This window comes from Bubalus bubalis, chromosome 4 (genome assembly GCF_019923935.1).
Source record: "Bubalus bubalis isolate 160015118507 breed Murrah chromosome 4, NDDB_SH_1, whole genome shotgun sequence".
NCBI classification, from domain to species: domain Eukaryota; kingdom Metazoa; phylum Chordata; class Mammalia; order Artiodactyla; family Bovidae; genus Bubalus; species Bubalus bubalis.
Genome location: NC_059160.1, coordinates 92343287 through 92370147, shown reverse-complemented (window position 1 = coordinate 92370147; position 26861 = coordinate 92343287). Strand labels below are relative to the sequence as shown.

The following is a 26861-nucleotide window of genomic DNA, read 5'->3' as shown; positions in this document are numbered from 1 at the left end:
GTATGACGCTCTATGGGTCCCAACGCCTCATTCAAGAGGTAGGGACTGATGATCCAGGTTGGGTCAGGTGTCAACCTCTGATCCAAAAATCTGTGGGGAGGGGATTTGGTCATGTTGTACAAACCTGGCTGCAAGGGACCACCACTGTTCTTATAGAAATAGGGAAGAAAGTGTGGTACCTGAAAAAGTGGGTGAGGAGAGGTGGAGTGAGCCAGGTAGTTGAAAAGAAAAATCTATATATGCTAGGTATCCTTCTTCTTTATACAGATGAGGACACATAGGCTCAGAGAGGTTAGTCGACAGGCTCAAGTTCATGCATAAAGATTGAAAACAACAGAGCTGGAATTTGAAACCCAGGTCTGCCTCTCTCTGAAGTCCACTTCATCACACCACCATACCCATTTGCTGACAAATGCAAGTAGTCAGACCAAGAGTGTCTTAGACGGAGGGGAGAGCATGTGCAAAGGCCCACAGACAAAGGGAACTATGGGTCTAAGGAGTTGAAGTCCAGTGTTACTGGAAGGTGAAGTTGGAGGAAAGCTATGGAAAGAGACATGGCCAGAATTGTGTGCTGGGTCAGATCGAGCAATAGGGGCCTGTTAATAAGGAGCTTAGACTTTAACCTGAGGGCAGCAACATTCAGCAAGAGAGCATTATGGAGTGTCCATTTGTATTTTAGAGAAAGTTCTCCAGTTTCGGTGTGAAATATGAGCTGGAGGGGCTAGATGGATGCAGGAGAGCAGGTGGACGACCCACTAAACTAGAGGAGAAAAGGGGACAGAAAGAGGTGGATGGAATTGGTAAGATAATTGGGAGGTAGGATGGTTAAGAATTTGTGTTTCATTGATGGGAAGGGTGATAGGGAGATGGTGGTGGTGATGGGAGAAGGTGGTCATGAGTGAATCTCCTGTGTTTGCTTGGATTGTAATACCATTCTCTGAACATCAGGGGCAGAACAGGTTTGGGGTGACAGATAAGGAGTTATGTTTTGAACATGATGAATTTGAGACGTCTGGGAGACATCCAAGGAGCTGTTCGAAAACAGCTGGATCTTGAGGTCTAGAGTGCAGGGTGGAGGTGGGGGCTGGAGACACAGATTTGAAAGTCATCACTGGAGAGCCTTAGAGGTGTCATGAGCTCACACAGGGGGCATGTGTTCATGAAGAAGAGGATCTCAGACAGAATGCCGGGAACACCAGCTTTTCCAAGAGAGGTAAAGAGACGTCTTCAAAGACATCTGAAAAGGAGCCACCAGAGAAGCTGGAGAGAGATCAGCAACTTGTGGCAGGAAAAGCCAAGAGGCGGGAGCAGTCAGTGGTCAAATGTTGCTGAGAGGTCAAGTTAAAAAAGGAAAGACTGATAAGGGTGCACTGGATTTTGCAACAAGGAGGCCAGTGGTGACCTCCAGGAGCTGTTTCCATGACAGAGCCAGAAGGTGGTGGGCTGAGGAGTGAGTGGGAGCTGTGGAAGCAGAGACTTCACCAACAAATGTGACCATGAAGGGAAGGGAGAGAGATTGGGGTGGTTGGAAGGGAGGTGGGGGTGAGAGTATTTTGTTTGCAGCAAGTTCACACCCTGGTGGGAAGGACTCCATAGAGAAGGGCAAGTCAAAGATTCATTTTAAAAAGCAAGGGTGAGGACCTGAGAGGGGACCTAAGGAGGGAGAGATTCGGATGCAACAAGTTTATGGGTTTGGTGTTTACGGTTGAGAGCATCCTGGCACTTCCATTTTCAATGAAAGAAAAGGCAAAATCGGTGGAGATCTGAGAGTTGCAACCCTCTCATTTACACAACTGTGATATGTCCATTTTTGTGTTTTTACCTCAATACCATGGAATCAAATTCTCAAATTTAAAAAAAAATCAAAATTTTATTGAAATGGGAGGAAAGTGCAAATCCAGTAGAATTGTGGAAAGGCCAGTTTGAATGAGTGAATATTGGCTTAAAAAAAAAGAAAGAATTTTATTCATTTCAGGTACATACAGTAACACAAAATATTGCCTAGTAGTTGGGAAAGAATCATTTGCAATTAGCATAGAAATTGTTTGGAATGTAAATTAGTTTTTCTGAAGTACTTGACTGTGCTTAAAAACAGTACTTCAGTATTTTAAGAATTCCCCTTGTGGGGTGAAACCACTTTATATCTATTTTAAAACCTTGTTAAGTCTGCTTAAATGTAGTTAATTTTTTTTTTCTGGAAAAGATACCAGCTACATCAGAAAACAGTTTCTGGCAAAGGTAAGATTGTGCAACTGTGCACCGCACAGCACTTTCCAAAGGCCATTTCCACCAGAGAGCAGATCTGATTGCCGGAGATTGTTACTAAGGGAACGGTGGGCGTGAATATAAATTTCATTTCACAAAAGACCTAACCAAAGTATTGATCCAAAAGGAGCAGCCAGTAAGTACAGGATGAAGAATCTTTTTCTCATTGAAATAAGTACACATAAATATCCATACACATGTACCTATATATGTATATGGCTTATACATGTATACACATATATCTGCGATCACATTTCAAATCTCCCTGGAAATCTCTCCTCTTTAGCTGCTTCCCACATGAGGGGGCTGGGGAGATTTGAGAGCCCGCCAGGGCCTGGGGAGAGGGACTGCCTTTGATCTTAGTTCTCTGACTAGGGATTGATCCCATGCCCCCTGCAATGGAAGCAAGGAGTCCTAACCACTGGACCACCAGGGAAGTCCCAGCAAGAGGTATTGACCCCAAGCTAGCCTGTAGCTCTGCAGAGCCAAAGCCGTGAACGCTACTGGTAAGGGCAGAGCACTCTCAATGCTATTATTATTAATTATTGAACAGCAGTTTTGGCCAGGCCCCTTATCCAACATGATCATGATTCCTCAAGAGTATTTCCATTTCAAGATGAGGAAACCTAGTATTATGTGCTGTTTCATGTCCAAGTCACGTACTCCTGAACTGCTGAGTCAAGACTCAGACTCTGTGGTTTTGTCTTCTCCCCGTGTAAGTGTGGGCCTCAGGTTAATCACACAGTAGCTTGTTATTATCACCAGCCTGTGCAAGGCAGCAAGTCTTCTCTCAGACTGTATCTTCCACTTCTTCTTCCAATCCCCTTTTCAATCTCCGTCCACCTTGCTCCCTCTCCGCACAAGCATTCTAGTGAGCTTGTATCCTTAAGTGCATGCATATCCTTGTTAAGAACGCAGTACTGTTTTGAATATGTATGAATTCTATTATTATTGTGTGTGTGTTAAGAACACTTGACATAAGCTCTCCCCTCTTAGTGTATTTTTAAGATTACAATACTGTATTGTTAACCAGAGGCTCTCTGCTGTACAGTAGATCTCTAGGTCTTGTTCTTCTTGCATAAATGAAACGTACCCTGCCAACGACTGCCACCCCATTTCTACCTCAGCCATTCTACATGCCTATTTTGTTTTCATTTTGCTGCGCTGGGTCTTAGTTGCAGCATGTGGGATCTTTAGTTGTGACATGGGGGATCTAGTTCCCTAACCAGGAATTGAACCCTGGCCCCCTGCATAGGGAGCCCGGAGTCTTAGCCACTGGACCACCAGGGAAGTCCTGAGTCTAACTATTTTAGGGCCCTCATATAAGCGGTGTTCTGTAGTATTTGTCCTTCTGTGTCTGGCTTATTTCACTTAGCATGCGGTCCTCTGTGTTCACCTACATTGTTGCACATGGCAGGATTTCCTTCTTTTTAAATGTTAGTATTAAAATGAATTAATGGCTGGATAATATTCCTTTGTATGTATATACTACGTTTTCTTTGTTCATTTATCTGTCAACGGACATTTAGTTTGCTTCATGCCTTAGCTATTTTGAGTAATGCTGCAATGAACACGGAAGTGCAGAGGTCTCTTTGGAATTCTGATTTCAATTCCTTTGGATATATACCTAGAAGTGAGATTGCAGGATCACAGGATAGTTCTATTATGCATTCTAAATTTATATAAAAGGCACTGTGATCTAGCCCTCATTCTCTTCCGCCAATCAGTTCTATATTTTAAGGATCTATCCATATTGCTGTATGTGTATCTGGTTCCATCTGATGAATGACATAATACCCTGAACTATTTGATCCCTGCATCGGGAAGATCCCCTGGAGGAGCGCATGACAACCCACTCCAGTATTCTTGCCTGGAGAATCCCATGGACAGAGGAGCCTGGCGGGCTACAGTCCACAGGGTTGCACAGAGTTGGACACGACTGAAGCAACTTAGCACGCACGCATTCATCCACAACATTTTACTTATCCGTTCCTCCAGGAATGGACACCATTGGCTCCAGCTCCCCACTATCACAAGCACCATCCTTGTGCATGTCCCCTGTGGGCTTGTATGAGAATTTCTCTGAGATATGGACCCAAAGATGGTATCACGAGATCAAATCGCATGGACACACCCACTTTCACTAAGCAATGCTGAAAAGGCTACACTGGTTTAGACTTCTACAAGAAGTGAATAAGAATTCTTATTTCCCCATCTCCTTGCTAATACTTGACATTACTCACTTTTCTAATTTTGCCATTTTGGTAGATATTAATTTTATGTCATTTGAATATGCATTTCTCTGACCACTAGTGAGTTTTAGCGTTTTTTTTTTTTTTTTAATTTTGGGTTTCCTTTTCTGTGAATAAACTCTTCATGTATTTTGCCCATTTTTTAAATTGACTTTTGTTGATTTGCAGGAGTTTCTCATATACTGTAGATATCATTCTCATATCTTGTAGAGTTTTTCAGGGATTGTAAATATTTCTTTTGGTCTGCCATTTATTTATTAGTTCTATTAATTCATTGATATTAAATTGATGGTGTATCTCTGAAAATGTACTGATGTCATCATATCTATATAGTTCTTCATTTTGTAGTTTGTCTTTTAAGAGTCTTGTTTAAATCTTTCCCCATACCTGGGTCACAGGGATGTCCTCTTACATTTTCTTTTATTAGCCTCATGGTTTTGCCTTTCACATTTTGGCCCTTAATCCATTTGGAGTCCATCTTTGTCTTCACTAATATTTCAACAGCTTTATTGAGATATAACTCATATACCATACAATTCACCCATTTAAAGTGGCTTTTAGTATATTCACAGAACTGCGTAACAGTTATCATAATTAATTTAGAAGATTTTCATCACTCCCCCTGGGAAAAAACCCACTATACTCTTTAGTTATCATCTTCACCAAATTTTGATGACATCTTTATCACATATCAGTTCTCGAGTGTATATGGATCTTTTCTGAGCCCTTAATTATGTCCCACTTGTCCATTTGTCTGTGTGTCCATCGTCTGGTACTATACTATTTCTATTACTATGGCTTGTCATGTTTTATTATCTGCTATGGCAAGTCTCCACTCTTCACACTATTTTAAAACTGGCTTGGCCAAATTCATATATTGTTTGACCTAGGCACTTCACTTTTTAGAATTTATCCTATGGGTATGTTTGAATGAAGCAAAATGATACACAAACAAATTTAGTCATTGTGGCTTTGTTTGCTATAGCCCTAAACTGGAAACAACCAAAACTTCCAATATGGGGGACTGGTTTAACTATGGCACATTCAAACAGCAGAATACTATGCTGTTTTTAAAAACCAGAAGATGAAGGAGAAGAGGAAAAAGAAGGAGAAGAAGGAGAAAAATGAAGAAAGAATCTTAAAGCTCTCTGCTGGATATGGAGAGATCTCCAAGGCATATTATTAAGTGAAAAAAAAACCAAGGCATTGCATAGTGTATATAATGTTACTTTTGTATAAATATGGGAAAGGACAAGGATCCATATTCAAATTCACTTAAATCCATATAAAGAAACTTTGGAGAGACAGAAGCATAAGAAACTAAAACCAGTCATTTCTTTGGGGTTTAAGGAACTTGGGCAGATGGGCAACAAGGGTGAGAAGGACACACTTCACTGTCTGCCTTTTGACACTTTTGTTTCCTAACAATGTGAATATATAACCCATGCAAAAAGTAACCTAAAATAAGGGAATACTGACCTAGCTCTTCATGAGTTTATATTTTTCCATATACAATTTAGAATACATTTATTGAATTACTAAAAAAAAAATTCCAACTAGAATCTGGACTTGGATAAAACCTTGGCACCACACTGGTCCTCCCCTCACGGGTCAGAATTACATTGACAGCTTTCAGGGCCTGAAGCCAAGAGAAAGCCCTGGTCAGGTGTAAGCAGGACTGGAAACAATTCCGAATTCAGGAGAAAGACCTCAAGTTGTAGATGGCTGTTGGTTTTCTTTTAAACACTGGCCATTTAGAGATATATTTCACCCCTTTACTTTGGCCTAACTGTTGTATCAAGAAATGATCTCTCTAGGGGAAAAGGAAGAAGTATGGAGTACAAATCTTTAAAACACCCTTGTCCGTGATCCATGACTACTTGCGTTAGTGAGGACAAAGCCTCATCAACCGCCTGGTGGCAGGTCATCTTAACTGCAGGCTGAGCACTTGAGAAAAGGGCCTTTGTTGAGCTGAGCTTACAAAGCCAAGCCCAGGAAGGGCAGTCGGACCCACTTTGCAAACTTGTTTGTTTTCTTTTTCTAAACATCAGTCCAGCTTCTTGTCCCGAAGGATCATAGATTCCAAATTAGTAGAGTCAAAATTAATGAGATTTTCCAGTAATGAGCCCGAGACTAAAATGATGGAAAATCCACTAATTATAGACTATGCGGCCACCTAAGCACGAGTTGGATCCAGGCCTCTGGGGGGAGGAGGAGAAGGGAAGAGTGAAGGTCGTAGATGCAACCTGAGCCTGACAGTCCTTCCTTCCTGCTGCCACTGCCCTTTCCCCTGGACTTGGGGGCCTTGCAGCACCCAGAGCTTCCTGCCTCTGAGCTCCTACCGCCTCCCCGCAATCCACGCCCCCCAGGTCAAATGAGGCCCTGCTTCTAAGGGCTCTGTGAGGCGAAATTCCTGGAAACTGCAAATCAGGGCCCATAGTGGAGGTGGGGGGCCTGTTTTCGCCTCAGTTCTGGGAAGCAGTGGGGGAGGAGTGCTGGAAGAAGGAGGAAGGGTAGAAAAGGCAGACAAAAATGCCCATTATACCCAGGCCCTGTCAATTTCCTTTTCTCATCTCTTTATCAGTGTTTGTTGACTGAGCTTCTTATCAACAGGAAACGCCTGCCTAAGGGGACGAAGCAGGTCCAGGGGGACTGGGCGCCAGGGGTCAGGAACTCTGGGTGGTATGGTGCTGCTGTCCAGCCTGCCTGACGGAGCGACCTCATGACTCCCAGGACCCAGCAAGTCTCCCAGGCTCCTTGCCTTGGCATCTGGTGAATCCTTAGGTGTCCACAGTAAGGCAGTACAGCAGGCAGGCCCTGATCACAGCCTAGGTGGGGCTTCAGCCCTAGCCCTCTGTGACATGAGAATTGCCCTTGTACTTAAAACCCACCAACCCCCCCCTCTTTCCTAGCTGAGAGGCCAAGGGACCTGCCAAGGTCAATAGTCAAGGTCTTAGTAAGTCACCCCAACTGGCCCTTCTATTCTGTTTGCCTTGCGCCTGTTCTGGGCATCTAGGCCTGGGACAATTAGGTGCTTGGCACAGACTTCTAGAGGAAGGAGAGGAAGGGGACTCTGGCACTGAGTGACCTCCTACTACGTGCCAGATGTTTTATAAACACTGATCATTAGACTAGCTTACTGGTCTCCCAGATGGGGTTCCCAGGAGAGGGACAGAAAGAGGGTCAGATTTCACAGGAGGCTAAGATCAAACCTTACTGCTGAAAATAAATGCCCAAGAGGGATAGCTGGGCCAAGCCAAGCTTTATGGTGGCTGAGAGGAACAGGTTTATCTAGATGTCTTCCTTCAAACTGGCAGAAGACTAAATCGAGGGTATGGGAACTGGCTGTTCTGGTAGAAGAGGCGGGAGCAGTTTGTGCAGAACAGAGCATGAGCCAGCCACCTTGCTTCCCGTTCCTTGCCTCTGCCTATCGGCTGCCCTTGAACAGCTCCACACTGCTTTGGGTGGTGGTGGTAACAAAGGAAATGCCAGTGTGCCTTTTGCCTTGCCCCTGTGTCTCCCCAGACAACCCCAGTCTGCCCCCCACCCTGCTGCTGGCTCCTGCAGTTGGGGATCTAGGTCAGTAAGAGTGGGTGGGTGAGAAAGAACAGAGAAGAGACTCATCCAGACGTGACACCCCGCAGGGCAGCAGTGACAACACTTTAACCTGAAAGCTGCCTGAAAATAGACTGTGTGTCTATGACATTATGCAAATCGTATGCAAAGTCAAGAAGCCCTCTGTCTCTATTTCTAGCAAACTGAATGTGGTCCTGGTGGAAGCAGCTCGTTCCAAGAGTCGCCCACCCACAGTGACGACTGCATAGTCAGCATCCGTCCCCTCTCTGGACGTGCACCCCTCTACGCCACCCCCAGGGCTGAATAGACATGGAGATTTGCTACCTCTTAGTCTGTTAATCTTGATGTAACTGAAGCTCTGGAGGAAGACGAGCCAGCCTCTGTGAGGGCAGATGTAGGCAGGACTGAGGGAGAATGGGGACTTCGAGAGTAGGGAGAACTGGGTACCACAAGGGCTTGGCAAAGGAAGTCTTGGTCATCAAAGCACATGCTCCAGGAAACAAGCAAGCTTCACTCTCATTTGGGCATGTGATAGACACTCATCACCCCTGAGGGAGCATCCTTACCACTTAGATGATCCCCTCTCTCTTTATATAGGTAAGGAAATTAGAGCCTGGGGTTCCCCCAGGAAAGCAGGATAAAACAGAAAAAGTTGATGGATTTTCTTCTTTCAAAGGCAGGCAGATTCCCTGAGGCTCTACATGGAGGCAGGGGCTTGGATGCCATGACCTTCTAACCCTGGAGCGCAATGGGCCAGTTCTTCTTTCCCAGATCGCAGCCTGTCTTGTGATTTCTTTTCCGCAGTGTTCTCACTGCACTTCTGCCCATAGTCAACGTTATGTGGACATCACGTGGGATGTAAGGATCAGGGTCTGGCAGAGACAGGAGGGGAAAAGAACGCTATCGTTTTCTCCTTTTCCCAAAGCTGGTTTAAAAGGTCCTCTGGGAAAGAGGGCACTGTCCTTTGTGGGGGGTCCATGGACAAAGGCTTCTGGAGTCAGTAGCAGGCTCCAGGCATGAGCCACCTTGCAGGCTGCTAGGAGGAGGGGAAGTCCTCCGTGGTAAAAGGGAGGTCATCCTTTGCTTAAGGGTACCCCAGTTCTGTGATTCCCTAAGGGAGCCTCTACTGCAAAGGCACAGATTTCCTAGGATGGGCAGTCAAATCTAAGAGTCACCTCTTGGCTTCTTCCAGTACCTGCCTCCTCTATGGCACGTCCCCACCCTCAATTTCGGGGGTGGGGGGAGGTGCTTTCTGAAGCCTCCCTGGACGCCAAGGTAGGTCCGGAGGATGGCGGTCACTTTCCCATCCTGGGGATGAGGAGTGACTCCTGGCAAGGTAGGGGTGAGCATTTAAAGAGGGAATTGAGAACAACGGATTCAGGCGGGCGTGTCCAAGCTGCCTCTGAGTGAGGACGCAGCTCCTTTCTAGATGTGGTTTTCGGGGGACAGTCCCTACAGAACAGAAGCATAGGTAAGCGCACGCACACTGCCGCCTGGGCAAGAAGAAGAACTGCGGCCTAAGAAGATCCCAGGCAGGGAAGGGCTCGCGGCGCTAAGCGCGGGGTGGGGCGGGAGGCGGCTGCTGGGTCGCCCTTTGGCCAGCAGAGGGCGTGCGGAGGTGCCGCGAGAGGGCTGCTCCCAGCCGGCGGTGGGAATTGAGATTTGGGCGGCAGCTTGACGTCCAAGCAGCCTCCTCCACCAAGTGTGACTTCTCTCTGAAGGGCAGAGCCCAGGCAGGATACTCTGGGACCATCTCCTTCTGCATCCCCTGTTGTCCCCTCGGCGAACCAGAGGGAACCAGAGGCACCGACCTGGGAAGACTCAGCCAGAGCTCTGGACTCAACCATGCTTTATTGAGGACCTACTATGTGCTAAGCGGCTTCCCTGATAGCTCAGTTGGTAAAGAATCTGCCTCCAATGCAGGAGACCCCAGTTCGGTTCCTGGGTCGGGAAGATCTGCTGGAGAAGGGACAGGCTACCCACTCCAGTATTCTTGGGCTTCAGCTGGTAAAGAATCCGCCTGCAATGCGGGAGACCTGGTTCCTTTCCTGGGTTGGTAAAATCTTCCTGGAGAAGGGAATGGCTACCCACTCCAGTATTCTGGCCTGGAGAATTCCATGGACTGCAGAGTCCATGGGGTCGCAAACAGTAGAACTTGACTGAGCGACTTTCACTCACTCATGTGCTAAGCAGGAATTAAGCACTCCCACAAACAGTACCTCCAGGCTAAGAGACTGTAATATTGGGCCTGGAACACCATCCTGAACTCAGCAGCATTATGCAGACTTCTTTCACCAATGTCTCCTACTCTGGCCATAGCTGTTCTCCCAACTCTGGCCCCTTCTCTCAACCCTCCCCCATCACTTGGCCTCCTCCCTCAGACTGTCTCTTTTTAGGGATTTTCCAGCCTTTGGGGAGCTGCTGCCTTCAGTCTCTGGCTTGGAGCCTAAGGAGACTTTTTGCCCCCCAAATCCAGGAGAGATAAAATCCTTCAGGGGGATTCCTGGTCTAGGTGGGTTCCAGTGACCCAGAAGACATGACTCTGCCAGGAAGCAAAGTGCCCTGCAATGTTGTGGGAACCTGGCAGGTTCATGCAGCTTTCTGTTTCACCCAGTTTCACTTCCTGCTTCTCCTCTGGGCCTTGCACAATGCTGGGAGGCAGCCTGGGAAAGTGCTGCTCTGATGGTGGAAGGAACGCTCGAGAAGCTGACCAGGGAGGCTGTGCTGGGGCATTTCCAGCAGGAGGGGAGGAGGCTGTTTCCTTCACCTCCTGTAGAGAACTGAGGGTCCTTCTCCATGCCATCCCAGGGCCAAGGGATGCGAGACCAGGTCTTTCCAAGTTTGGGGCTGTCGTGTTCCCTAACCTGAGCCCCGCGCCTCACCCCCAACCCTCAGGCCCTACCTCCAACCCAACTGCCCTCCAGCCCATCCACCCACTGAGGGCTCGGGTAACCTCCTCAGCACATGGACATACACCCTGGAACACCAAAAATTTGATATTTCCAAATGGTGAACTTTCCATGTGTTTCTCTACAGCCATCAGGTTCTTCCTAGACACATATACTCTGGGGTCTGGCCAAACATGTGGGACTAGGAAGGCCACACAGGGGCCCATGGGGGGAGAATTTGGGTGCTGGAGGCTTGTTGGTTAGAGCCAGATTTCTTCTGAGCCTTGGATGCCCTGCAGGAAGCTTCCTCGGACCCTCTCAGCCCTGGGGAGAGAAGATGAAGCCACAGAGCAGGTGAGTGGCTGATTCGCCTGCCAGACGACCCAGGGTTGTCTGAGCCCAAGGATGGCCAGAGGCATGGGTTAAGACAGGAACTGGAGCTTGCAGAATTAGACTAGGAAACATTTCAGATACTCTTGGCCTCAAATAAAGTTATTTTCAAATTTCCATCTTGCAAATTGCCAGGGGCTGGGGCATAAGAACTGATGAACAGAGTTCTGACACAGGCTGAAATTTCAAAGAACTTTAGAGCTTAAAAAACTTCTAAGGACATCAGGACAAAACCTTTCGATATAGAGATGAAGAAACAAAGGTCCTGGTACAGGGAGGGCCTCCTTTTTGTCGCATAGAGCAAGCACCTGGACCAGACTCTGGGTCTTCTGACTCCCAGATGGGCCTTTCCCCGGCCATGCTTGGCCCCAACATCCTCTCGTTTATTCTGGAAGTCCTGGGCCTTGCCCATCTGCCCTGCCACTTCTCCACTGGCCACACCCACAGCAAGACTCCTTGGGTTTCATGTCACAATAAGTCAGCTAGGAAGGGGTGGGGGAGGGGCCGAGGATCAGGCTCCACCTCTGCGGGGCGGAGGCTGCGGGGGCTGGCAGGGGTGGGTCATGTCTAGAAGACAGGGGCCCAAGGTGGCCTAGAGCTGAAATACAAACCCACAAAGAAAAGCTGATGGGCCCTGGGTGTCTGGGGCTTGGGCCAGAGGCTGAAGCCTGGCAGGGCAGGGTGTCTGCTGAAGGCTGGACAGGGCTCTGGGCCACCCTGGCAGCTCCAGTGGGGCAGTGGGGTTGACGGAGGGCAGGGGGTAAAGTGCGGGTCCAGGCTCTGGGCCCAGGAGGGTTCCCTGGATTGACCACTGTGGCTCTGGGATCTCTTGCATCCTGTCCTGAGGGTGGTAGGGGGTGCGTCCAGGGCATGGCAGGTAGGGAGGGAGCCAGGCGGCAGAGAGCCTGCTGCCTGGAGCAGGCCAGACAGTGGGGGATCGGGTTTCAGCCCAGCTGTATTTTTGGCTGGATGGGCTGGGGGCCGAGTCGGACAGGCACAGCTGCCCATAGAGGGGCACCCCCCTCCCCAGTATACACACTCACAGAATGGCTACCCAGGCAGGCTGCCATCCACCAACCACCCCACAGACACTGCAGGCAGAGGGGAGTCAGGCTTCAACCCCATGGCTAGGGAATAACTTTGGGCTTCTGGAGACCATTGCTGAGTTTCTGTAGTGTCTTCTTGATCCGCAGCGCAGTGAGGCGGGCAGAGGGGTTGGGGTACCAGCACTCCCGCATCATCTGAGCCAGGCCTGAGAGGACCTGGGGGGAGGGAGAGTGAAGGAGAGGAGAGGAAGCAGAGACATGGGTCAGGGACCGTGGAAAGGAAGAGACAAGGAGGATGCCCAAGTGAACAGAAAAGTCGAGAAGAGGGAAACGAGAGTGTCGAAAAGGAGAGGAGAGACAGCAGTGGTGAAAGGGAGATAGTGGGAACAGGGCAAGGGTGAGAAAAGAAAGACAAAAATGGAAGAGGAAGGGAGTGGAGTGAGAAGGGGATAGAGAAAGGTAGGCAGGACGAAAAGAGAGATGTAACTCAGGCCGTCACGGACACCCTCCGGTGAGTACCCCCACCCTCGCTCCACCAAGACCCAAGAGAGGGGAGAGCTCAGGCCTTGGGGCTCTCACATCCCCCCTCTGAGGCCAGACCCCACTGCAGAAGGCAGTGGCTCCCAGCACCTCCACCAACCCTGGCCTGCTCCAGTAGACACTGGGAGATTGGGTGGTGGGTGCTGCCCTCAAAATGCCTGTGTCCAGGAAGCTCAGTGGTCACAGAGTGAACCAGCCTCACCTCTGCCTTGGAACTCAAGCCAGTTCCTGGCAGAGACTGTATGTGTGTGTGCATAGGAGTGGCTTTTTGTGGCTCTGTAATGTTGTGCAGAAATGTACATGGGTCTGTGTACATATACATGTATACACATATCAGTGTTCAGTCATTCATTCCATAAACATTGCTTGAGTACCTAGTGTGTGCCAGGCACTGTGACAGGGAACAAGGAGAAAAGTGCCAAGAGAGACAAAAGGTCTTTTTCTTTGTCATCATGGGGCCAACAGTCTGGTATATATATGCATGTGTGTGTACTTGTGAGTGTGTGCATGCGTGTGTACCTGTGAGTGTGTGCATGTGCCTGTACCTATGAGTGTGTGCATGTGCGTGTACCTATGAGTGTGTGCATGTGTGTGCATGTGCATGTCCCTGTATGTACGTGTGTGTGTGCGTTTGTACAGAAGTGTGTATATGCCTGTATTTGCCTATATATACGTATGTGTGCATTCTATATAAAGTATGTGGAGTGCTTTGAGAAAAAAGAACAACAACAGTAACTTCACAGCAAAAAATAGCAGAGAACCTCTGTCTTTGCAGGCAAGGTGAAATGTTCTAAAAAAATCCCAGAATAACCAGAGGGTCTCTGGAGGTCCACAGGCAGGAATGTGGGAGGGAGTACCCAGAGAGGTCCCCTGGGATCTGTCCCCTAGAGCCTACCCAGGGGAAGCAGAGGCCAGACACGAGTTCCTCAGCCCAGAAACCCCAGTGCTGAGCCAACACCGCACACCCAGGGGCCTCACCGGGTCTGCAGCCAGCCGGTTGGGGATGGTGGGAGTCTGCTGGTCAACACACACCACCTTCTTCATGTCCTCAAAGCTGGGGTCATTGGGCACCACATCATAGAAGGGTGGCCGGTAGTCCTCCACAATGCCTGGGGATGAAGGACAATGGGACAGTCACGTGGGACCGCAAACAGGTCCCATACCACCCAGAAGTGAGCCTTGCCCACACTCAGTCCCAGGGTCCAGGAAACCAGCTGCCTGCCCATGCTACCTCTGAGAGGGACACCACAATATCATAAATATATTTATAAACAATAATTACTGCCATTTATCTTACACTTACCAAATATGCCAGGCATTGTGCTATAAACACTTTACATGCATTATCCTGTTAGTCTTCACAGCAACCCGACCACCCATTTTACAGATGAAGAAACTGATGCTCAGAGAAGTTAAGCCCAAGGTTACACAGCTTGTAATGGCAGAGTCGAGACTTAAACACATTGCATTCATAGGACAGGCCTTGTTCCAGTCTTTCCACAGCTGCCTCTAACCCAGGGTCTGGGTACTGCTTCCAGGCCCCAACTATCAGAGATGCCCCCAAATATCTAATGTTTACCAAGCAATTACTATGTGGCAGGCGCTGTCCTAACCGCATGGCATTAGATCCTCACAAAACAACCCTATCAGATGAGGAAGACTATTAGCTCCACTTTATAAGCAATGAAGGGGCTCCCAAGTCACGCTCGTGGTAAAGAACACATCTGCCAATGCAGGAGACATTAAGAGACTTGGGTTCGATCCCTGGGTCAGGATGATCTCCTGGAGAAGGGCACAGCAACCCACTCCAGTATTCTTGCCTGGAGAATCCCATGGACAGAGGAGCCTGGCAGGCTACAGTCCATGGAGTTGCAAAGAGTCGGACAGGACTGAAGCAACTCAGCACACACACACACAATGAAGTTCAGGCCAGAGAGGTTAAGAAGCTTGTCTAAAATCACACAGATAGTAAGTGACAGAGCTAGGAGTTAAGCCCAGGAAGTCTTACCAAAGCCCATGCTCTTGACCTCCAAGCTACACTTAAGGGAGGGAGGCAGACTGCTGGGTGAGGATGTAGAATAAGGAGAAGGGGAAGAAAACACATCTTCTAAGGGAAGGAGATTTACCCAGGTCCAGATCACATCCACCCACTCTCAGGGGTGGCACAGGCCTCTGCAGCACCCCCTCCCCTCATCATCCCAAGAGTGCCATCCTGAGCAGGATCTTTCTGAAAATGATGCTGGTGGAGTGGCAGTCACTGGGGCAGAAGAGGCCAGACCCCAGAAAAGCACCTTAGGCCCCACCCTTCTTCCAGCCCAAGGCTGGGGGCTGCAGCCACACAGAACAGCCACAGCCTTGGGAGAGCCCGAGCCAGCTGTGCTCCCCGTGGCGGGCGTCCAGGCCGGCCCCTGTGCTGCTTGAGCCCTAATCAGCGCTGCGCAGAGGCCTGAGCGTGTCTAATGGGCCTTTAATCAGCGCCGGGGCTGACACCAGATTACAGTGTTTATAATGCGCCGCGAATCTGTGTGGAGCTGACAGAGCTCCCCTCCTCCCCAGGAGTCTGCAATCAGCCTCCTCTTCAGCCCAGGCTGCTCCAGCCTTCCTTTCCTGCCTGTGGCTGGCTCCAAGGGGCCTCGGTTGCTTCCAGGTGCCCCCTTTACCAGCCCCAACCTCTGGAGTTTGTGTGTGAAGCTGAGCCCAGCAAGAGGGTGGTCCCCAACCTGTCAAGACTCCTGGCAGTCCCTCTCCGTGGACAGCCTCCACAAAGACTGACCGGCCTCCCTTCCTGGTCCCATCCACCCCAGGACTGGGAGGGCACCAGCCACAGGGCAGGCCCTCTATATGGGACCATGAAGAATGAGGTCCCTGTGCCTGCTCCCCTCCAAATTTCAGTTCTCTGTAGCACCCATGGTAATAATGAGGCAGCAGGGACTTCCTTGGTGGTCCAATGGTTAAGACTCCACTCCCAGGGCAGGGGGCACTGGTTTGATCTCTGGTCAGAGAACTAAAATACTGCATGCCGCACAGTGCAGCCAATAATAATAATAATAGTAAGGCATCAATAAGCAGGAAGTGCAGGCACTATTACATCCCGCATTTCTGTGGAAACAAGAACCAAGGGGTGGAAGTAGCACAGTAATAAAGAGCACTGGTCCCAAGAGTCAAATTGCCTGGTTTCAGACCCCCGTGCTGCCTCTAGCCAGTTGTAATTTTGTGCCTCAGTCCCCTCATCTGTAAAATGGGGGTGTTGCTGTGTCAAGTATTCATCATTACAACAACAATTGCCACCAATATTTACTGAACTCCACAACAGTTCCAGATACTGCCCTGATTACCTTATTTGGATTATCTCAACAACTGGAAATTATTTTTCTTCTCATTTTACAAATGAGGAAACTGAGGCACAGAAAAGTAAAGTACTTTGCACATGGCAAAAATCAGGAACTGAGTCTGATTTCCCACCCTTGCTCTTAACCACTAAAGCATACCACCTCCCTGCCAACACAGGACAATTCAATAAGATAATACATGTATACAGCATGGCATCTGGCACGTACTGAAACTCAATAAACGTTAGTTGCTATTAATACTTCTGTTATTATCAATTACCCAAGATTTCACAGCCAGAATCAGACTCAGATGAACCTGAAAAGGTCACTCAGCTGAACCAGCTGGTGAGTGACAGTAAAGGGAATTTGGAAGGTCTGACCACAAGCCCCTCAGGCCACGGGCACCAGCTGGTGGCAGGAAGCCCCGTCTCCTACCTGTCTGCCTGGGTATCCACCTGCCCTGTTCCCCTGCTCCACCCTGTGCAGTGGGGTGCCAGAGGCTCACCATTGACAATGGTCCGGCGGGTGATCTCCCACAGCACCAGGCCAAAGGCCCAAATGTCCGTCCACTTGTAGGATTCGAAGCAGTCGGTTCGGATCTGCTCTTCCAGCACCTCAGGGGCCATGTACCGCTTGGTGCCCACTCGCGGGTTGTTGCCAATGTCCAGGTAATCGCTACCCTGGGAGTGCATCACAGCCAGGCCTGTGGGCACCGGGCCTGTCACTGCTGCTGCTCACCCAGGCCCACAGATAGGGCGGCCCTGGGGAGGCTGGAATCCCGGCGTGAGGTGAGAGGGCGACAGACGGCAGGACACAGAGGGGCTGGCAACTGGAGCCCGCCCTGAGCTAGGCTGGGAGCCAGCAGCCACGGGAGAATAACTGTCCCTGTCATATTTGGCCTGCGTGGTGCTCTCTAGGCGTAGGAATCCGGTGAGATGTGAGTAGGCCAGGCAGGCATATATTTCAGAACTGAACCCCAACGCACGGTGACAGCGAGCGCTGTGGTCAGCAAAGCCGGGATGAGAACCCAGGTTGCTGGCTCCCTGCCCCTTTCTCCCCACACCTGGAGCCTGGCTGAAGTGGTGGAAGGAGTCTGGGCTTGAAAATAGTGTTCAGGCCGCTGGTGGGGTGTGGGGTTCTTGTGGCGGTGAGACGAGAACACACACACACACGTCTGTAAGTTTTAAAGTGCCAATCAGTGTACACACACACACACACACACACACACACACAGGTGAGATGAGAACATACACACGTCTGTAAGTTTTAAAGCGCCAGTGTGTATACACACCTCACCACTCCTCCACACACACCCACACACACCCCTGTGAGTTTTAACGCGCCAATCAGGGCACTGAAGCCAGGCATCCAAACAGGCGAAGGCAGAACCGCGTGGAGAGGAAGGGCGCACTGAGTCCACCCCCTGCCAAGGGCCCGCCCCTCCGCGCTCACCCAGGTCGGCGATGCAGCACTGCAGGTTGCTCTTGACCAGCACGTTGCGGCTCTTGAGGTCGCGGTGGGCGATGGCCGGTTTGCCCTGCGTGCCGAAGATCTCCACGTGCAGGTGCGCCAGGCCGCAGGCCGCGGACACAGCTAGCTTCAGGGCCAGCTGAGGCTCCAGTGTCTGCCTCTGCAGAAAGTCGTAGAGCGAGCCGTGCTCGTGGTAGTGCGTGATGAGCCACAGCTGCGTGCTCGAGTTGCGGGAAGTCATGTCCGAGGCGATAAAGCCTGTGGGCGGAGGATCAGGTGGCTCACCGCGGGGCTAGGGATGAAGGAGGCTGGACCAGTCAGGGTCGGGGCTGGGGAGACAGGCTGGAGAGGTCAGGGCAAAGCTGGGAATGGGGTGGAGGCTGGTCTGGCTTAGGGCAGAGAGGAAGCTGGAGTCAGAAGCTTGGGCCTAGCGCTGCTGGGAGCCCTTCAAGGTTAGGTCAGTGTTCAGAGGCGGGGTCGTGGGGCAGGGCGATGAGAACCCTGGGTCTGGCCCAGCGCGCCCCGTTCCATCCCCGCTTGCCTAGGATGTTGTCGTGTCTGAGCAGCACTGTGTTGTAGATCTCAGTCTCCCGGAACCAGGACTGTTCGTCTCTGGAGGAGAAGATCTTGACGGCTACGCTCTCACCATGCCACAGGCCCCGCCACACCTCACCATAGCGGCCCTTTCCTGATCCAGCAACCAGGGAGGAGGGAGGGGGGATCACATACTGGACACACAGAGCCTTTGGGCACAGTCACCCTCAGAAGAGGCCCCCCTCACATTGCTGCCCTGGCTCCGACTACAGAACCTCTGAAAATTCTGTTTAACTGAATTCAGACCCACACACCTCTGGCAGGCCACCTCCATTTGCCTCTTGCTCCACCCCAGCTCCTGTCCAAGGAGCAGGCACTGCCCCATCTCCAACCCCCTCCCTGACTGGCAGAATTCCTGTTCTGACCCAGGCCTGGCCCCACCTGTGACTCCCTCACCCCTCCAAGCTCACTGGGAGCGCTTGGTCCCCATCCCCTTAGCTCACCCACTGCTCACCCACACACTCCACCAGGGCGACCTGTCGAGCCACTGTCCTCTGCACCAGGAACGGGAGCCCTGAGCCGCTGCCCGTGGTACAGTCACTGTCCAGGAGGTCCTGGGAGTACCGAGAGGCTGCTGAGGGGCAGCCCCCACCCACCAAACCCATTTCTCCCTCCTCAACCTGGGCCCCACTGCCTCATCTCGCCACACTTCTCACTCACAAACCCCTCCCGCCCAGTGCCCAGCCAAATCTCTGAGTGCCCGCCACGTGCCTTTCTCAGCCACCTGCCACTCTGTGCCCCTCTGACTCTGTGGCTCCTGTCTACCCCCCACCACCCCGTGTCCCAGACTCCCCCAGGCCCGCACCCCCAACATGCTGTCCCCCTGCTCAGATGGCTTCAGGATGAGGCTGGACTCGCCCAGCTCACTGTTCGCGCCCCGCTGCTTCTCCTTCCTCCGCCGGACATGCCACAGGCCCAGGGCACCCAGGGCCACAAGCAGTAGAAAGGCCAGCACGGGGCCCAGGATCAAAGGCAGCTGGCCATCTCCTTGAGGCTGCTCCGGAGGAGTCTGGGTGGCTGGCGGAAGAGGGATACTGAGGCCCAGCTTCCACCAGGCCGGATGCCCCTCACCTTGCCGCTCTGCCAGTCAGACCCCGGGGCCCTGCCTCCCCCACCCTCCAGACCAGAGCATGAGAGGCAAGCAGGGCAGGGAGGGCAGAGTCGGAGAAGCCGGGGAGGGGTTTCCGGGGCAGCCGGACGTACCTTCTAGCGCCAGGGACACGTTGTGGTTGCACAGGGGGCTGTAGCAGCAGTAGTGGTTGACGAACTCCGTGGGGCGCGCCCTACAGACCTCTGGGTGCATGTTCCCGCAGCCCCGGTATTCCCGGAGGTGTCCATCCTCCCACACCAGCACGACTGTACACCAGGACCCCTGGCAGGTAGGCCCCTTGCAGTGTGGGTTCTCACACGTGCAGGTCACCAGCGGGCCCCGAGAGGGTTTCAAGGGGTCACCTGAGGGGTACACTGGAAGCTCAGCCACTCTGGGCCCAGCTCTCCAAGAGGAGCCTAACCCCTAAGTCTGCCCGACCGCCCCTCCCTTCTGAGCTCTCAAACCAGCCCTTTGAGGTCCCAGTCCTTTAGTTCCATCCTCAGCCTTCCCTCCAGTGACTTATCTCCACCAGAGGCAGCTGCCACCGTGAGAACCAGGCTTCTCTCCCTTCCCTGATCCTTGGACCTCCCCTCCCAGTTCCAGGCCCAGCAGGCCCCCCAGCCCCAGTGCTGAGAGCTCTCCCAGGTCTCCTCTGCCAACAGCCCCACTGTCTGAATCCCCATACACATGTTCCCACCCTGGAGTCTGAAAGAGCTCCAGCCTGTTGGTTTGGATCAAGAGGCTAGTACAGGAGGGTTGGTGTAGCTGAGAGTTCAGTCTCACTGAGCCCTGTCTCCCCAGTCCCTCTCCTCCCTGCTCCTCAGAGTCAGCCCAACAAGAGCTGAGCCCAGACAACCCTTTCTTTACCCCCTCAGGCCCCTGTTCCCTACCTGCTTCCCCAGTACTCACCCTGGGTCAGGCCCAAGGCTATCAGTAGCATCAGAAGCCTTCTCCTGGGAAGGTTCAAGGTCATGATCCCTGGAGAGGAGAAGGGGTGCAATAACATCTATGAAATGTGATTCCCCTCAGTGTTTTCAGCCACTGACTGTGGGTCCCTCCCACCCAGAGGAAATTGCTGGGAGTTTTTTTTTTTGTAGGGGGGGAGGCAGGGAGGCCTCCTCCCTGCGTCTGGCTTTGGGGCGGGGCCTGCAGGGGAAGTCCTGGTTCACTTCCCCATGGAAACCATCCTGTTAGGGGTAAAGGGTGGGGAGCCATGTTTAAGTGACCGAGAGCTTGGGGGACTCTCAGCTGTCCTGCCGCTGAGTGCAGACTGGAGGGCGCAGAGGGCATGGGGCTAGGGTAGAAGGAGCATCTCTTCAGCAGTCCCCCACCCCTGTCTGTCCCTGTCCCTTGCCCACCCCTTCCCAGCCTCCACCCCTGCCCACCCCTTTCCCAGTGGCCCCCCCACTCAGGCCTGGCTGCCTCAAACATAAACAGGCTCCTGTCTTCACTTCCTGCCATTCAGGGTCCCGCCAAGCTGGGAACAGGAATCAAGATTGTTTAGATTGGGGTCTGGATAGAACAGGCAGGAGTCACGCACAGCAGGGAGCTCAGGACATGGTCTCAGGGCAGGCTGGAGTCGGTACAGGGTCTGCAGGAGCCACCTGGGGCTGCGACACCCCCGTGACGGAATCCTCGTACACCCTGTGAATCACAGAGCCCAGTTCCTTATTTCAGAGAAGATGGGGATCCAGGCTCAGCCAGGAGAGGAGGCTTGTCCAAGGTCAAATGGGGTTCAGTGGCAGTGCTAGGAGTACAGGTGTCCAGACTCCCAGTCCAGTGCTGCTTCTACTCCATATCCCAATCTGGGGTGACAGCCCATGTCTGAGCTTGTGGGGTTCTATCAGCCATACCAAGCCTGGACAGTGCCAGGACGCACTGTCTCTAAGGAACCTCCCTGCACCCTCATTAGACTATAAGATGTCCTCTCTGAGCCACTCCCCTTCTCTCTGTCCTTGAGGTCCTGGGAAAGAGTGGGGGTAGGGCCAGTGATGTGGAAGGGAAGTGAAACATACTTAGACATTGAATGTTTGACCTTCTGTGGTTGGTTAAGATTGACTTTTTCCAAAAGTTTGGTGGGGATTATTAGGGGAGTAATTCTGGTCTATGATAGTCCCATCTCAAGTCCCAGACTAGCTAGTGCTTCAGAAGTGACCCCCATCTTCATCTCTCAAAGGCTTAGAATGGAAAGATTAGGGCTGAGGCTGCAGAAAGAAGGACTGAGGTCAGACAGCAAGAAGAACTTTCTGAATGGTGGAGAGTAGCAGGTGTGTGCCTGGGGACAGAATGCCCAGGTAGGGGCAGCGGACATGAGGGAAGAGAACTGTCTTCTGGCGTAACATGGTAAGGCTGGAAGGCTGGGCATAGGGCCATATAGGCTGCAGAAGGCCCCTAGTCTAAGAATGATGCCAAATGAAGATCCATGATGCTGAGACTCTGAGGGCGGGATGACTGGGGCGTGGGGGGTGCTTCATGGGCCTTGCTGGCTGGTGGCAGCTCTGGTCTTCCTGCCTGGGCTTCCTCTGCCCCAGAGGCCCAGGGCTGGGGGAGGAAACGGAGCCCTGGTCTGCTGCAGCTGTGTCCCCAGCCTCTGCCTGACCTCCTGTCTCATGCCCCTCCCGCAATACAGTGGGGACTCTGGCAAGCACTCTGCAGTGGGACTGGTGGCCGGAGAAGGAACCCCAGACAAACTGGCTTTGCCCACTGGATGGGAATCCATCCTTGGCAGTCTTTGCTCAGAAAGCAGCTAAAGGAGAGGGGATGAAGCAAGAAGGAAAACGTGGCTAACAATAAGGATGATAGCCGGCATCCTTCTAGAATCCTCTCCCCATGCTTTCCCTTCTCTGTGCTCTGGTGCAGCCTCTCACTACACTATTAAGCAGCAGAATCATCTCAAGTGCTTCATTAGAAATGCACTCTCTTTGGTCTCACTCCTGCTCCAGATTCTGGTTCAGTCCATTGGGACCAGTAAGAAACATGCATTTTAAAAAATTTCCCCAGGGAATTCAGATCAGTTTGTGTGGGTACCACACTTTGAACTGGGTCCTATTCAACTCCATGCTGGAGTGGAGTACAGAGGGCAGGGATTCTAATTCCCATTCAGGGACCTCTCCCCAACCTGCTTCTACTGGAGAAGGGACAGAAAAGGCTAAACACTGGAGCCAAGGACTTGGAGATGCTGCAGAGAGAGGGTGGGGTATGGGCTTTGTTCAGGCCATCTCCAGCCTCTGGGGCCCAAGAACAGTGCAGGGAAGGCTTGGCAGCATTTGCAGAATCTACCTCTGGTCTAAAACTGGGAATGCAGTGAAGGAAAGCTGTGACTGTCCAATTTTTCACTGGGCTCAGAGTAAGATTCAGTACAGGAGGATGCTGAGTCCAGATCAGTCCCAACTCAGAGATGACCCGGCATAATGCGCCCTGACACCTGACTCCAGCACAGACAGACTCCTGGGGACTGGTGGATTCCTTTCCCACCTAACGAAACTGCTTGAATGATCTCCTGCTGACAGAAGCATCACAGTTTTTAGCCAGAAATCACAAATGCTAGACTAATTTCAAACATTAACTTAACCACTGTGAAATTCTTAGTAATGAGTTAGCCTTCTCTGAGTACTGCTTATGTGCCAAGTACTGAACTTTGATGGATGATCTCATTTAATCCTCACGACAATCTAATAGGGAAACGGAAGCTGGGGGATGTTAGGTTTCTTGCCCAGAATCACCATGTGCGTCTTGATCGACTTAAATTGCTGGTAATACAGCCTCACTTGGTCATTTAATTTCTGCAGGTGTTTGGTGTTAGATAGGTCCCTCAAAGGAGGAAAAAGAGCCAGTGGGGGTTGCATCAACAGACTGCAGATGTCACCGCCTGGCACCCAATATGCATTTGTCTAGAAATCATCTATGTGCTACAGCCTTAGTCTTAGATGGGGAGAACCAGAGTAGGGGTGTGCTCAGAAAGTGGAGGTCAGTTTCCTTCTCCCCAGCACACCCGGGGGATTGATTTAATGAGCTCCCATGAGTAGCAGTTTCTCAGCACAGCAGTACTTTCCTGGGGCTGCAAGTGCCTTGCTCTGTGTACATCAACAGGTCTTACCCACACAGCAGAGGACCAGACTGAACTGCTCATGCTGGGTGGCCCCTTACCATCACAAAGTACTTTCCTCTGCATCACTTCATTAACCCTTCACAGTACTGGACTGGGATGTAGCATCAAGTAGGGAGTTTAGGATCTCAGACGGAATGCAAAGGCAGCACAGTGTAGCACAGGGGTCGGGTTGTCGTCTCTGGATCATATAGACCCAGGTTCAAATCCTGCTTCTACCACTTAGGGCTATAAGAGTTAGGGCAAGTTCCTTAACCTTTCCGAAGCTTCGGATCCCCTATAAAATATGAGAATAATAACAGTGCTCATTTCAAGACTTTCCTGGTGGTCCAGTGGCTAAGGGTCTGCCTTGCAATGGAGGGGACACAGATTCAATCCCTGGTCCGGGAACTAAGATCCCACATGCCTCTGAACAACTAAGTCCACTCACCACAACTACTGAGCCCACGGGCTCTAGAGCCCACCACAACGAGTTCACGTGCCTCAATGAAAAGATCCCATGTGCCACAATTAAGACCCAACATAGGCAAATAAATAATAAAAAAAAATTATAATAGTGCTCATTTCATAGGTATAAGTGTACTAAGTGGTACACCATAAGCACCTAACAAAAGTTACTCAAAACCCAACCATCCATGGAGCTTTGGACAAATGACTCACATCTGAATCTCTTTCGTCTTCTATAGGATGGACATAATAACACCTCTTGTCCTAGGTTGCGGCCAGGATTACTTGACAAAAATGTATTATACCTAAGTGTCCACATAGAAGTACTCAATAAATAGAGGCTGTTTTTAACCACCTGATGGGATGAAAGGACAAATAAACAGTCAGGGGCCAGGGATGTCAGACAGACGCTGACTTAGCCAGAAGCTGCCCATAGAGGGTGAGAGCTATTGTCTACTATCTCCCTGTGCTTAGAAAAGAAAAGAGAGGGTGGGTGACCAGTTCAGAGATGGTCATAACAGCACTGATCTCCAGGGCAGACTGAGAATCTGGGGTCCCAGACTGGAGGAAGAGTGGGGTCACCTTTGACCTGGATCCTGAAAGAAGTCCATGGCATGGGGGCTATGTGACCATACAGGGTTGGAGGTGAGGTTTGGGGGAAGGGGCCAGAGTGTCAGATTCCTGTAGCAAGACCTGCAAGGGCTGCTCTGGGAAAGATGGGCTTCAAGGAGAGGCTCAACAGCGCTGGAAGTGGACACCCATCCCCAGGTCAAGCCAGGAGCCTGGAAGGACATGTGACCCCCTTCTCCTTAAGTGAAGCAGGGTGGGTATCCTTCTGCCCATTTTATGGATGAGGATAGGAAACCAGCGAAGCTAAGTGGCCCCAGGAACAAAGTTTTCTGAATCCCAGTTCAGGTTCGATCCAAACCTCTGCAGTCTTAGGTGGGGTGATGGGCAGATGTTCGCGGAGGGCGAGGGGCAGCTTGCCCTACAAGGAGCTGGGACTGACCCTACGGCCACCTCTCTGAGGGTCTCTCTGGGATCTGCCGTGGCAAAGGGCCCATTGGGGTAGGAGTCAGCTGCCCCCCTCACCGGACTTCGACTCACCTCTGGGCCTGCCTTGCGGTCGGCGGGGCGCGGACGTGCAGCAGGCGGCCTCCTCCCCTCCCCGGCGGCGGCCGCGGTCACACGACGGGCGCTGGACAGCGGGCCGGGGTCCGAGGTCCGGGCGCGGCCCCAGGCGGGGCTGGGGCCGGGGAGGGGCTCGCTCCGCGCGGCTGGCGCAGCGGCCTCCGGGGACTGGGAAAGGGGCCGGAGCAAAAATGTTTCTTATTCCAGCGTCTTCCTGCCTGGCCCGGCTCCACCACTCCCTCCTAATAAACCGTTTCCTATTGCCCAGCTAGCCGACGGCCGCCCGCTCGCCCCTATCCAGGGCTCAGGGCCGGACCCTCCCTTGCGCGCAGCAGCAGACCCCCTAGGGCGGCCTCCCCCTCGGCTGCCCCTGCCCCGGGATCAAGGCCGCGCCCCCGCCTCCAGCCTCCCACATCCGCCTCCCCGAGGGGGCGGGCCTTGGCCTTGGGCTGCAGGGGGTCTCGTGGGGTCCAGGCCCAGAGCCATCTGGGCCACAGCCGGGATGCGAGGCACCCTCCGTCGACCGGCCGGGGGAGGGGTGGAGGTGGAGGCTCCTCTCCCACCCGGAGCCTCTGAGGGATGCCGAGGAACCCCTGACGAGAAGCGGGCACCGAGGGAAGGACATGCGGGGTGGGCAGATGGAGAGAAGTTACCTGTCTTCCCACCCACAACTCCGGATTCTCGGCCTGCCTACGAGGCTCAGCAGCAAGGGCAGACTTTGGGGCTAGCAGCCTGAAATATTTTGGCTCCGCCCTCTGCCCCCCTCCCTCTGAGATTCCCTACATCGTCCAACTCCTTCAGCCTCCTCCCGGGGGCCCCTTCACCCCCTCTTGTTCTCTCCCCTCTTCCGCAGCCTCTATCTGCGCAGGGCTCAGCGCAGGGCAAACAGGCCCAGAAGCAGCAGCTGTGGGTCAGTGGTGACGGGTCTGAGTCCTTTTGGCAGCGCAGCTCAGTGACAGGGCCGCCTCTTCCCACCACGGGCGGCCAGAATGGAGTGAGAGGCCTTGGACTGCCCCCTTCGAGGCTGGCCCTTCACCCCACCAAATGGACCCCTAGATGTAGGGAGCCCCAGCTCCCTGGGGACATTGCTGGGACAAGGTGGAAAAGATGCGTTGGGGAGGGGAGTAGAATGGCTTCTCCCAGAGAGAGAAGCAAACCCTTCCTCCTAACGGCCTTCCCAGGGATCAGAGCAGTGACACTGTTGTCTTGCTTTGCTCCAACCACTGTGAACAGCTTGAAGGCAGCACTCCACTTTATCCCTGTGCTATGCTTAGTTGCTCAGTCATGTCTGATTCTTTGCCACCCCCTAGACTGCAGCCCACCAGCCTCCTCTGTCCATGGGGATTCTCCAGGCAAAGAATAATGGAGTGGGCTGCATGCCCTCCTCCAGGGAATCTTCCCAACCCAGGGATGGAACCCAGGTCTCCAGTATTGCAGGCAGATTTTTTAGTGTCTGAGCTACCAGGGAAGCCCACTTTATCCCTAGCCTCTAGATTATCCACAAAGACTCTGAAATCTGAATCCGGACTAGTTGTGTAACCCTAGACCAGTGACACCTCTCCTAATTCTAACCCTCAGTCTCCCATCTGCTAAATGGGCATAATAAACAGTTCTGGTCTCATAGGGTGGCTGGGAGAATGAAGGGACGTGATGCTTATCTTGACTCATAGCAAAGACACTAGCTGACTGAGACTGACACAGGCTGGCTAAGCCCTCCATCCGAGAGTATAATTAAGTT

The 26861-nt window shown here is 51.9% G+C and overlaps 1 protein-coding gene across 3 annotated transcripts; it reads right to left on the bottom strand.

Moving 5' to 3' along the window:
* Window positions 1–11549: 11549 nt before the first annotated feature.
* On the bottom strand, window positions 11550–25489 carry ACVRL1 (activin A receptor like type 1). 3 transcript variants are annotated; one of them, XM_045165468.1, is made up of 11 exons: window positions 25100–25489; window positions 20981–21084; window positions 20350–20418; window positions 19554–19802; window positions 19156–19367; window positions 18805–18904; window positions 18298–18444; window positions 17739–18014; window positions 16792–16989; window positions 13936–14066; window positions 11550–12633 (listed from the first exon to the last, which is right to left on the bottom strand). In XM_045165468.1, exons 3-11 carry the CDS (start codon window positions 20411–20413, stop codon window positions 12499–12501), a joined length of 1512 nt encoding a protein of 503 aa, XP_045021403.1. In that variant the 5' UTR covers window positions 20414–20418; window positions 20981–21084; window positions 25100–25489; the 3' UTR covers window positions 11550–12498. The 3 variants fall into 3 exon arrangements, with proteins under 3 accessions (XP_045021403.1, XP_006058548.1, XP_006058546.3); XM_006058486.4 differs by lacking the exon at window positions 20981–21084; XM_006058484.4 differs by lacking the exons at window positions 20981–21084; window positions 25100–25489 and adding an exon at window positions 24206–24314.
* Window positions 25490–26861: the final 1372 nt, after the last annotated feature.